General features: G+C 41.3%; 1 protein-coding gene across 1 annotated transcript; it reads left to right on the top strand.

Annotated features, from left to right (window-relative positions):
- The first annotated feature begins 353 nt into the window (after window positions 1-353).
- tmem79b (transmembrane protein 79b) lies at window positions 354-12,620 on the top strand. The gene is made up of 6 exons (XM_041987779.1): window positions 354-427; window positions 578-672; window positions 6,690-7,280; window positions 7,557-7,751; window positions 7,861-8,092; window positions 12,214-12,620. The coding sequence occupies exons 3-6, from the start codon at window positions 6,698-6,700 to the stop codon at window positions 12,416-12,418; spliced, it is 1,215 nt and encodes a 404-aa protein (XP_041843713.1). The 5' UTR covers window positions 354-427; window positions 578-672; window positions 6,690-6,697; the 3' UTR covers window positions 12,419-12,620.
- Window positions 12,621-13,605: the final 985 nt, after the last annotated feature.

The following is a 13,605-nucleotide window of genomic DNA, read 5'->3' on the forward strand; positions in this document are numbered from 1 at the left end:
TGAGTCTCCCTCCTATAGGCTGCTGCTGTATATATATATATATATATATATATATATATATATGTGTGTGTGTTGCACTTGAACAAGACCTGCTCTCTACCAGGCTGTTCACTGCTTATGTTTTCATATTAACTCATCTAGTTTGTACATTTTGGAACAGAAAATAGCCAGCTAAACCAGTAAACCAGCTAAACCAGTAAACCAGCTAAACCAGCTAAACCAGTAAACCAGCCTCTTGGAAAACAGAAACTCTGGTTAACTTAGTCTGACTTTGTGTTCCAGCCACCTGCACGTGATCACCTGCCGGCTGATATTTAACCGAGACTTCTCCCTTAAGAAAACGTCCCCTTTAACGCACCTCAGGACCACACCTGCGCCGAGCTTCCGCAAAGTTAGCAGGAGAAGAAGCGCGTGCACGGCGGACCAGGTGAGTGTTCTATGACTTGATTTCTCCTTTCAGTCTCAGTTAAACGTCACTTTAAACCTGAGTATCGATTGATGGATCTGAGTATTGGGTAGAAAGCCATTTCCCTAATAAAGGTTTCCTTTTTCTTCTTCTTCGCTTTCCGGCCGTCAGTGACGTAGATAATCCCGTATCGATCCTCCACCGGACTCTGGTATTTCCGTCTCAATCACTCCCACAGTGTGACGTCGTTGCTTCAGATCGTCACTGTAGGTACATGTGAACAGGTGGAGGTGTACAGGTGGAGGTGTAGCCTACAGGTTCAGAGCCCGTTTTGTACCAAAACAAAGCACCCCTCTCAAGGAGCGTAGTTGCAGCCAGTCGCCTGTAGATGGCGCGTGTTCATGTTTACTACCGGGTGAAGTGGCCAGCAGCACCGCGGTGGTTTAGGTTGGATGTGGGACAGGTGAACAGCTTTAGGTTGGATGCGGGACAGGTGAACAGCTTTAGGTTGGATGTGGGACAGGTGAACAGGTTTAGGTTGAATGTGGGACAGATGAACAGGTTTAGGTTGAATGTGGGACAGGTGAACAGCTTTAGGTTGGATGTGGGACAGATATTCACGCTGAAGCCCCAAGTGCTGTTCTAGGGACCATCAACAAATGACAGGAAAAACGGAATTTCTTATAAAGGAATAACACAATATTTTCAATACACTGTCCATATGATCCATTGTCTCCAAAGAAAAGATGAAGTCTGATGTTAAACGGAGAAAAATAATATCTTTTTTGTTTTTATACAGTCAATAACCACTGTTGGGTGCCTATTTTTTTCAATAGCTTCTAAATCAGGTGACCCAGTAACTTAAAACCAAAGCTGGAATGAAGCAGATGATCATCTCAACAAGACACAGCCTTTATGTTTTTATTTCACATTTTGTAATATTTTATATTAATATTTTAAGCTATCTATCATATATATGTGTGTGTGTACACTTGGGTCCTCTACCAGAGTCCTGGAGGTGTGGAGGTCCTACGCAGTATCTTAGCTGTTCCTATGAACTACGCTCTTCTGGATGGCGATGTCTGGTGGTTCTCCAGGTATCTGGTGGAGCCACTTCTCCAGTGTGGGGGACACGGCCCCAGTGCTCCAATGACCATTGGTACTACTGTTACCTTCACCTTTCAGGCTTTCCCCGGGTCTTCCTTGAGTCCTTGGTATTTCTCCAGGTTCCTTCTTCCTGATATTTCCATCGGTAGGGATGCTACATCCATCGCTACGGCTTTCCTTTGCTGCTTATCCATGATCACAATGTCCAGTTGGTTGGCCACCACCATGTAGTCGGTCTGTATCTGGAAGTCCCACAGGACCTTAGCCCTCTCATTCTCCATCACCTTGGGAGGTGTTTCCCATTGTGACCTAGGGGTCTCCAGTCCAAATTCCGCTCAGATGTTTCTGGACACTATGCTGGCTACTTGGTTATGGTCTTCCATATATTCTTTCCTTGCTGTGAGGTGCTGGATTGTTTTAGGGGCCTCTTTGTATAGCCTTCACCTGGAGTCCTGCCTGGTGTGTTAGATTTTGGCCTCGATTGCCCTGGTACCCTTGTTCCTGTTCTGCCATGGTTACCGCCTCTGTACTGTCCTTCACTCCAGCCCTCCCTAGCCATCGGTAGGACTTGTTCATATCTGCCACTTCAGCTCTCTGTCGATGGTACATCCCATACAGGGTTTTACCTCCATGATGGTTCCACCATTTCATTCTCCTCCAGGTTCCTTTGCTTGAGACATTCACTCAGTGCTTCATCCCTTGGGGCCATCTTCCTAATGTATTCATGGAGCTCAGATATTTAATCTTTGATAGCGGCTCTGATGCTCGCTAGTCCTCAGCCTCCCTCTTTGCGCTTAGTGTATAGTCTGGACTCTGGATTTGTGGTGGAACTCTCCATGCATGGTGAACAGCTTCCGTGTTTTAGCATCTGTGGACTGAACTTCCTCCTTTGGCAGCTTATTATCCCAGCTGGGTATCTGATCCCTGGCAGTGGTATGCCAAGGTACTTCTCCTCAGCAGTAGCTCCTCAACATCTGCCCTCCACCTTCTCTCTCTTTGTAAATATTCAGCCACTTTTCTCCAATGACATTCTGATGTCCCTGCTGTAGACAGGTGGTGTGGATCAGTGAGTCCATGTCTTGCTCACTCTTAAGGCCCATTTATGCTCCCTTATGTACATAAATAGCGAAGGTGCTATTGCTCCATTTTCTGCGTCAAGCAACGATTAGCTAATCTTCTGGAAAATGGACCAAATTACATGAGTAACCAACGCAGAAGAAGAACAAAACTGTCCGTCTGTCTACGTGTTTGTCAGTCTACGTATCCGTCTTCTGCTTCGAGTATGAATGGGCCTTTAGCTTGATGTCATCCATGTAGAGGAGGTGACTGATGGGGGCTCCATTCCTGTGTCGGTTAATTAATTGGCTGAGGGGATTCAGGTCTATGAAGTACAGCAGCAGGGACAAAGCATCTTCTTGGTATACAACGAACTTTTGATGGAGACTTGTGCAACTAGCTTGAAGTTGGCCTCCAGCTTCATTGAGTTTGAAACAAAGGCTCTTAAAGTGTTGTTGATCTTGTACAGCTTCAGGCATTCCAGTATCCATGTACGTGGCATTACCAAAGCCTTTCTGTGTTTCTGTCATGTATTGATCCATGTGCCAACTTATCTTAGTCGCTATGATGCCCGGCATGAGCTTCTATGTTATCTGCCGATAGTTGGACGGGACTGCTCCCTTCTGGTTATTTCATTATCAGGACTGTCTGTCCCTTGGTCTGCCATTCAGCGTGGGTCCCATCCCTCAGCAGCTGGTTCTTTTGTGCTGCTAGGAGCTCACGGAGTGTCTTCAACCAGTAGGCCTGAAACATGTTGTGGGCAGGTGCTGACCATTTTTTCATACTGGAGATTCTTTGTTCAGGGAGGGAGATGACACTCTTAGTTCTTTTAACCACTGTGCCTCATTGTTATGTGATGCCTCCTTCTCCCATATGTTTTCCAGTGTATATATATATACACATATAAACATATACATATATATATCCTATAGAATAACTTTGTACTACCGCAGTAACTATATAATACCAGCATACTATGCTATCTGTAGTTTAAAAAATGTTAAATGTTTTGTGTTCAGCATTTTCTTTCAGCTTTACTTTATAAATAAAGATGAGTTCTGTACAATGATATTATTTAAATCCCTTGACTGTAAGCGCTCATTGCTAAATAATACTAAATTATGAAAAGAATAAATAAATGTAAAATGGTAGTGCCTTTTGACCTTTACTTAGTCAGACATTTTCTTCTCTTATTAGAAGTGTTGGCAGAAGCATGCAGGCTGACAACTCTGCACTTTGGAGAACAAATTAAGAAACCCCCCAAAATAAGCAAAAAGTGCAGGTGTGGAGCCGTCTCAGTCCAGAAGGTATAGGTGTTAAAACACCATCATCCTCCACAAAGGCCCATGTGTTGTTCCATTAATGTTTTTTTTATTCTCAAATCCACACCTAGAGGCAGAAGGTTCATCTCTGGACACCTCCACGGCCCGCTGTCATGACAAAGAAATGACGGATGTTTTGGGCTTCTTAAGCCGTGCATGCATTAATTGCATTAAAATATTAACATAAAATAATTACACAAATTAGTTACTGTGGTTAACGTGATTTTATGACAGCCCTATTTAAAGCACAAAACATCTGAAAATGAAAAAAGACCTTGATACAGCTAAATACAGGAGCAAAGCCAAAAGCAGACGGTCAGAAAGAGCAAAGCAAGGCCAAAAGTTTTTAACATGTAATGAAAGGAAAGAGTGGAAGAAAAGAAGATCCAGAGATGGAGAAGAAAAACCACATGCTCACTGGAGTGATATACTGTAAGGAATTAAAAACAGAAATCGATGCTGCACTCAGATTTTCAGCATTTGAACTTTAGATACTGGAAAAAAAGAAATCTCCATTTTTTTGTGTCCCAATAAATGTAATAAATGTTATAAATGTAACCTCCATTAGTGCAAAGCTGTCTACTGTTTCTACAAGAACATCAGACCAAACACAAAACACATGAAACACACACACACACACACACACACACATATATAAGTGTGTGTGTGTATGTATGTATGTATGTATGTATGTATGTATATATATATATATATATATATATATACGTACACACAAAGTTTATTATTGTTAATCACTTGTTCCTCAGCTTTTGATGTAATTCATGGTGTACAAACACTGGAGATGGATGGATGAATAGACAGACAGGAAGAAAATAGGCCCTGAAATTCAGTTTTCAGGCTTGCCAAATCCGCTGGTCAATCCTCAGTCCTTATACTGCTGGACCTGTCTGCTGCCTTTGACACGATCGACCATCATATACTGTTCTCCACACTCTCGGATCTTGGTATCTCAGGATCTGTCCTCTCGTGGTTCATATCCTACCTCACAGGAACATCCTTCATCTTGGCGAGGGGGCATGTCCAGATCACATGGGCTGACAACAGGGGTGCCTCAGGGCTCGGTGCTTGGCCCTCTTCTCTTTTCACTATACACCTCCTCACTCGGTGCATCATTAGCTCTCATGGTTTCTCCTACCACTGCTATGCAGATGACACTCAGCTTTTCCTTTCTTTCCCACCTGACGACACAACCATCTCAATGTCAATATCAGCATGTTGCTGATATCTCCACATGGATGAAGGATCGCCACCTTCAGCTAAATCTGTCCAAGACCGAGCTCATTGTCTTTCCAGCCAGTCCTTCCTTACCGCCACAGATAAGCGTGCAGCTTGACTCCATCACGCTTGTGCCTACGTCTTCTACCAGGAGTCTTGGTGTCATGGTAGACAACCAGCTGACCTTTAAGGACCATGTTGCCTCGGTTGCTCGATCTTGCCGATTTGCTCTCTACAACATCAGGAGGATCAGACCCTACCTGACTGAACACACAGCCCAGCTCCTGGTCCAGGCTCTGGTCATTTCATGCATTGACTACTGCAACTCCTTACTGGCTGGCCTGCCTGCATGCTCAGTTAAACCTCTGCAGATGATCCAGAACGCAGCAGCACGTCTGGTCTTCAACCAGCCCAAAAGAGCTCATGTCACTCCGCTGCTAATCGCTCTCCACTGGCTTCCAGTTGCAGCGCATCAGATTCAAAGCTCTGCTTCTGGCTTACAAAACAATAACCCAAACGGCTCCGGTCTACCTCCACTCCTTAATCCAGAGCTACACTCCCTCTCCACAGTTACGCTCTGCCAGTGAAAGACGCCTAGTGCTCCCACCACAAGGTGGCGCCACATCAGTAGCTAGACTCTTCTCCTCTGTTGTTCCCCGGTGGTGGAACCATCTACCAAACTCCGTCCGATCCACAGAGTCCTTATCCACTTTTTTTTTTTTTTTTTAACTTCAGCAGCAGCAGAATGATAATCTGGTTGCTGTATCGTGCTGAACAAATTTGCTCTGCCAAGGGGAAGCCTATGAGTAAGGCTCCTCTTGATAATGTGATTAATTTATTTATTTATATATTTATATAATATTTATATTTATACATATTTTTATTTAGATTATCTATGTAATCTTGCTGGACCTGACCGGAGGGGACAGAAAAAGATGGAAAATAGCAAAAAGAGCAAAAGGGAAAGAAGAAAGGAGACAAGAAGCATGAGGAGTATGAAATAATGAACTTGGCAATTAGGTTTGGAGTTTCTCTGTGTAATAGATACAAAAACTACTGGATTCCTTTATCAGTGAAACTTACAAATGATCTGATGGGAAAGGGGGCGCGAGGGTAGCAAACGGTATGCTTTTATTGATTATTTATTGACTTTGTATTCTATGTTGCAGTTAGTCTCTCTGTCCAAGACCAATTTCTCCCAAGGGAGACAGTGACCTTTGATCTTTATAGGGGTTGTCTTAATGGTTGCCTAATTTCTGCATGTTGTCTGCAACAGCTGAAACTGATCTGCAACTAATTTTACTTCCTGACTGATGCCCAAGTTGGACTGACTTTAACAGCATAGTTTCTGCATCAGAACTGACTTCCTGATTTCAGCTTCTCCCTCTGACCAATCAGAAAGCTTCTCCTCAGATTATTCGACTGATCTATGTCACTGACTGCAGCTGATTAACTGGTTTAACTGGTACCTCCATTCAAACATGGTTCTCATGTCTCGCTGTGTTTCTAGCTGTCTCACTTCCTGTGTGGTTCTAAGTTAAAACTGTCCTTTGTTCCTTTAGACCGACAGATGGACACGTCCCTGCTGACAGATGATCAGCCTGAAAATGTTCAGCTGCTGATACAAAGTACCAAGATGGAGGACAGTGGCGTGACAAAGAGGACCCAGGTTAAAGAATGGGAGGAGACGCTGAAGCTGGAACCCAGCACTCTGCATTTGGCTGGACACAAACAAACAGGTGGACAGACAGGTAAAGGCAAGAGGTTGAGTATGAACTCAGATCTGTCTCATGAGGCATCCAGTTGGACAGAAAGTGAGCGAGAGTTGAAGGCAGAGGGAGAAAGGAGAGGGGGAATGGAAATAGATGAAGGGGTGGGGCTAGCCGGTCAGGAGGTGGGACTGAAAACATACCTGAAGAAAGAGGTTGAAGATGAAGAAAAGGAGGCGGAAACTGAAGTAAACCACCTGCCAGAAAAAGCATCTCAAGTGTTCAGGCCTGCAGTTACCGTGCTCCCCTCCCCCTGCACACCTAGGAATGCTGAAGCATTCTGGGAAATGGAGTCAGAGAAGAGTCCCTTCCTGAGTTCCCAAGAAATGGACTACAACCAACATGGCTACCAGTTTGAATGGAAGGACACGCCCACTGCCACATGTAAATACACATCCTTCTCACGTGCTTCTTTCATACCTGTCTCAGTTGGGTAGGCCTTTCATGTCTGCCCTTATGTTAATCCAGTGGGTGGGGCTTCACAGCTGTCTCTCTCTCGCTTTCTCTGTTATTCACTCTCTCTCTCGTGGGCGGGGCTTTACATACCTTTTGATCAGATAGGCTGGGCTTTACACCTGTCTGTCTCGTTTGTGGGCAGGGCTTCACAAATGGTATGTTGATCAGATGGGCGGGGCTTTACACCTGTTATTTCTCTCTTAGGTGGGCAGTGTTGTCCAGGCAGGGTTGCACTGAAGATGGGTGTGTCCTTGATGACATCAGCGCTCCTCTTCCCCTTCCTGGTGTGGGGGGGCTTTGTTTTCTTGCCATTTGATGCTCCCCTACTGGACGGTGCCCCCCTCAGGCTGGTCTACACTCTGCGGTGCTCTGTGTTTGCTGCTGTTCCCATCGTCCTTGGTGAGTCTCAACCCTCTGTAGAGGAGATGCAACCCTTTAGAAGATCTCTGCACCCTGGTCTCACCTGTCTATCTGGGTTTTTCCCACCTGTCCATCATCTCTTTCCCAGGTTGGCTGGTTCTGGCCGTCAGTCGGCTCAGGTCAGGTGTGACTCGTCCACTGTCTGATGACAACATGAAGGAAGAGGAACTTCAGGAGGTTTCTGTCCACCAGCGCTTCATCTCTGACTCTGCCTCCTTGTTCCTGATCTACTTCCTGCAACTGGTCGTCATGGCGATGTACCTGAGCCAGGAGCAGCTAAAGCTCATCCCGCTGATGACCATTCTCTTCGCCTTCGGACGGTAAGATTTCACATCGTTGGTGATCAGAGCGATTGATAATCAGAACGATTGATCAGAACGGTTGATCAGAACGGTTGATGGTCAGAATGATTGATGATTAGAACGATTGATCGAAATGATTCATCAGAACGATTGATGATCGGAATGACTGAGAACGATTGATGATTGAAATGATGATCGGGAACAATTGATGATTAGAACGATTGATGATCGGAATGATTGGTGATTAGAACGATTGATTAGAATGATTAAAGATCAGAACGATTGATGATTAGAATGACTGATGATCGGAACGATTGATCGGAACTGTTGATGGTCAGAATGATTGTTGATTAAAACGATTGATAATCGGAACGACGGTTGATTAGAACAATTAATGATCGGAACAATTGATCATTAGAACGATTAATGATTACAACGACTGAGGATCGGAATGATCGATTAGAACGAATGATGATTAGGATGACTGATGATTACAACGATTGATCGGAACGATTGATGATCGAATGACTGAGAACGATTGATGATTAGAATGATTGATCGGAACGATTGATGATCGGAATGATTGATGAGAACGATTGATGATTAGAATGATGATCTGAACAATTGATTATTAGAATGATTGATGATTAGAATGATGATCAGAACAATTGATGATTAGAACGATTGATGATCGGAATGATTGGTAATTAGAACGATTGATGATCGGAATGATTGGTGATTAGAACGATTGATTAGAATGATTAAAGATCAGAACGATTGATGATCGGAATGACTGATGATCAAAACGATTGATGATTAGAATGACTGATGATCGGAACGATTGATCAGAACGGTTGATGGTCAGAATGATTGATGATTAAAACGATTGATAATCGGAACGACGGTTGATTAGAACAATTAATGATCGGAACAATTGATCATTAGAACGATTAATGATTACAACGACTGAGGATCGGAATGATCGATTAGAACGAATGATGATTAGGATGACTGATGATTACAACGATTGATCGGAATGATTGATGATCAAATGACTGAGAACGATTGATGATTAGAATGATTGATCGGAACGATTGATGATCGGAATGATTGATGAGAACGATTGATGATTAGAATGATGATCTGAACAATTGATTATTAGAACGATTGATGATTAGAATGATGATCAGAACAATTGATGATTAGAACGATTGATGATCGGAATGACTGATGATCAAAACGATTGATGATTAGAATGACTGATGATTAGAACGATTGATCAAAACGATTGGTGATCGAATGACTGAGAACGATTGATGATTAGAATGATTGATCGGAACGATTGATGATCGGAATGATTGATGATTAAAACGATTGATGATTAGAACGATTGATCGAAATGATTGATCAGAGCGATTGATGATCGGAATGACTGAGAACGATTGATGATTGAAATGATTGATCGGAACGATTGATGATTAGAATGATGATCAGAACAATTGATGATTAGAACGATTGATGATCGGAATGATTGGTGATTAGAACGATTGATGATTGCAACGATTGAGGATCGGAATGATCGATTAGAACGAATGATGATTAGGATGACTGATGATTACAATGATTGATCAAAACGATTGATCGGAATGATTGATGATCGAATGACTGAGAACGATTAATGATTAGAATGATTGATCGGAACGATTGATGATCGGAATGATTGATGAGAACGATTGATGATTAGAATGATGATCTGAACAATTGATTATTAGAACGATTGATGATTAGAATGATGATCTGAACAATTGATGATTAGAACGATTGATGATCGGAATGATTGGTGATTAGAACGATTGATTACAATGATTAAAGATCAGAAAAATTGATGGTCAGAATGATTGATGATTAAAACGATTGATAATCGGAACGACGGTTGATTAGAACAATTAATGATCAGAACAATTGATGATTGGAACGATTGATCGGAACGATTGATGATTAGAATGACTGATGATCAAAACGATTGATGATTGGAACAATTGATGATCGGAATGACTGATGATTAGAACGATTGATCAGAACGGTTGATGGTCAGAATGATTGATGATTAAAACGATTGATAATCGGAACAACGGTTGATTAGAACAATTAATGATCGGAACAATAGATGATTAGAACGATTAATGATTACAACGATTGATGATCGGAATGATCGATTAGAACGATTGATCAAAACGATTGATGATCGGAATGACTGAGAACGATTGATGATTAGAATGACTGATGATTTGAATGATTGATGATCGGAATGAGTGATTAGAACGATTGATTACAACGACTGATGATCGGAATGACCGATTAGAATGATTGATGATTACAACGATTGATGATCGGAATGATCGATAAGAACGAATGATGATTAAAACGATTGATGATTAGAATGATTGATCAAAACGATTGATGATCGGAATGATTGGTGATTAGAACGATTGATTAGAATGATTAAAGATCAGAACGATTGATGATTGGAATGACTGATGATCAAAACGATTGATCAGAACGGTTGATGGTCAGAATGATTGATGATTAAAACGATTGATAATCGGAACGACGGTTGATTAGAACAATTAATGATCGTAACAATAGATGATTAGAACGATTAATGATTACAATGATTGATGATCGGAATGATCAATTAGAACGATTGATCAAAACGATTGATGATTAGAATGACTGATGATTTGAATGATTGATGATCGGAATGATTGATTAGAACGATTGATAATCGGAACGACGGTTGATTAGAACAATTAACGATCGGAACAATTGATCATTAGAACGATTAATGATTACAACAACTGAGGATCGGAATGATCGCTTAGAACGAATGATGATTAGGATGACTGATGATTACAACGATTGATCAAAACGATTGATCGGAACGATTGATGATCGAATGACTGAGAACGATTGATGATTAGAATGATTGATCGGAACGATTGATGATCGGAATGATTGAGAACTATTGATGATTAGAATGATCTGAACAATTGATTATTAGAACGATTGATAATTAGAACGATTGATGATCGGAATGATTGGTGATTAGAACGATTGATTAGAATGATTAATGATCAGAACAATTGATGATTGGAACGATTGATCGGAACAATTGATGATCGGAACGACTGATCAAAATGATTGATGTTTAGAATGACTGATGATTAGAACGATTGGTCAGAACGGTTGATGGTCAGAATGATTGATGATTAAAACGATTGATAATCGGAACAACGGTTGATTAGAACAATTAATGATCGGAACAATAGATGATTAGAACGATTAATGATTACAACGATTGATGATCGGAATGATCAATTAGAACGATTGATCAAAACGATTGATGATCGGAATGACTGAGAACGATTGATGATTAGAATGACTGATGATTTGAATGATTGATGATCGGAATGATTGATTAGAACGATTGATTACAACGACTGATGATCGGAATGACCGATTAGAATGATTGATGATTACAACGACTGATGATCGGAATGACCGATTAGAATGATTGATGATTACAACGATTAATGATCGGAATGATCGATAAGAACGAATGATGATTAAAACGATTGATGATTAGAACGATTGATCAAAACGATTGATTGGAACGATTGATGATCGGAATGACTGATGATTACAACGATTGATGATCGGAATGATCGATTAGAACGATTGATGATTACAACGACTGATGATCGGAATGATCGATTAGAATGACTGATGATTAAAACGATTGATGATTAGAACGATTGATCAGAACGATTGATGATCGGAATGACTGATGATTAGAACGATTGATGATCGGAATGATCGATTAGAACGATTGATGATTAGAATGACTGATGATTAGAACGATTGATGATTAGAACGATTGATCAAAACCAATTGATCGGAACGACTGATGATCGGAATGACTGAGAACGATTGATGATTGGAACGATTGATGAGAACGATTGATGATTAGAATGACTGATGATTGGAACGATTGATCTTCGGAATGATTGATGATCGGAACGATTGATCTGGTAAGGTGCAACAATAATCTGAAACCTAACTGATGGTCTCTCCTCCAGGCTGGTGTACTGGGTGGCGGCAGCGTTCGGTAGCAGCATTCGAAGTTTTGGTTTCGGCCTCTCCTTCTTGCCAAGCGTTGCCATGATGGTGGCCAACTTCTACTTTATCTTCACAGTGGAGGCAGCGGGCTCCATCTTCAGACTCCCGCCTCCTTCCGAGGAGGTGCCCCCTCCACCTGCTGGCAGACAGCGCTTCTGGGGATGAGACTTGATCAGTAATCATTGCTGTTTAAAGTTCAGATGGTTGTGATTTTATTTTTAACAAAACTTTGATCTTTTGTAATGAAACTTTTTTTCTATTCATTTTGTTTCTTTTGGTCCATGTTTCAACAAATAGCTTCTGTGGGTCGATAATCAATGTTTTATATTTACAAAATATTTCAGAATAAACTATGAAATATACCTGACCTCCTGATGCTTTCAGAATAATGCTAATCCATTTTTTCATATAATTTTTTTTTATCAACATGAACATGACACATTTGAAGGTGTTGCAGCTGGTTTCCTGGAATGGTCGTCACTTCCAGAGCTGATGTGTTGGTAGACGTGTTAGATGTTGGGGTATTTACATATAGGATTCCACCTCCGTTTTAGTGATGAAGAGCCACCAGATTTCAGATTTAAAGAGGTCTGCAAGTCTTACGTTGCAGTGGGAGAGTTGGATTAGATCATTTAGAAAATATCAGTAGAAGTCTGACATGGACAAGCTGCTTGACTCATTTCCTGGGAAGTTCTGAGGATGTTGTATTTGAGCCAGTAAGTCATGTAATAACGATCAGTTTTTTAACACCTACAATAAAACTTATACTCATGAACCTGAAAAGGATGAAAGCTAAACTGAAAACCTGACAGTGGTCATTTTTATCAAACACTGATTGTAAAATATACACACAGGCTGAAGGAAGATCTGACAGACTATAAATGAATCTGGTGTAGACGGATCTATTCATAATGATTAATGCTTAATAATGATTTGTTAGATTAGACATCTCGTCAATAATGAGGTGAGACTTTTTGGGACTTTGCAGACTTTGTGTGGACTGTCACTCTTAAATCTTGCTGATTTCAGCATGCATGCTTGCTGAGGCTAGACCTCTGCTCAGAATGTCTGAATGCTTTCTGTTTCTGAGCCGACGCATGAAAAAGGCCATATCCAGGATCTTTTGTTGTCTTATGGTTTGATTATACAGACAACCAAAAGTGGCAGCACACACTTGTCTGACCATTTTCCTGTTTTATTCTCCCTTTCTGTGCCCGCCCTGTCTCCGTGTTTTAACTCCTCAGCGGTTTTCTGCTGCTTTTAAAGGCTCTCACTTATATTCCCTTGATGACTTTGGTGACCTCAGTGTGGATGACTATATAATTTAATTCACTCTGTACTTAGATTTTAGA

This window comes from Melanotaenia boesemani, chromosome 6, assembly GCF_017639745.1.
Source record: "Melanotaenia boesemani isolate fMelBoe1 chromosome 6, fMelBoe1.pri, whole genome shotgun sequence".
Lineage (NCBI taxonomy): Eukaryota > Metazoa > Chordata > Actinopteri > Atheriniformes > Melanotaeniidae > Melanotaenia > Melanotaenia boesemani.

Excerpts from the sequence above, each read along its gene's own strand:
- tmem79b (XM_041987779.1), top strand. The coding sequence starts at position 6,698 with ATGGACACGTCCCTGCTGACAGATGATCAGCCTGAAAATGTTCAGCTG. Across the intron at positions 7,281-7,556 it reads GGACACGCCCACTGCCACAT|GTGGGCAGTGTTGTCCAGGC; the intron begins GTAAATACACAT and ends TTTCTCTCTTAG. Across the intron at positions 8,093-12,213 it reads ATTCTCTTCGCCTTCGGACG|GCTGGTGTACTGGGTGGCGG; the intron begins GTAAGATTTCAC and ends TCTCTCCTCCAG.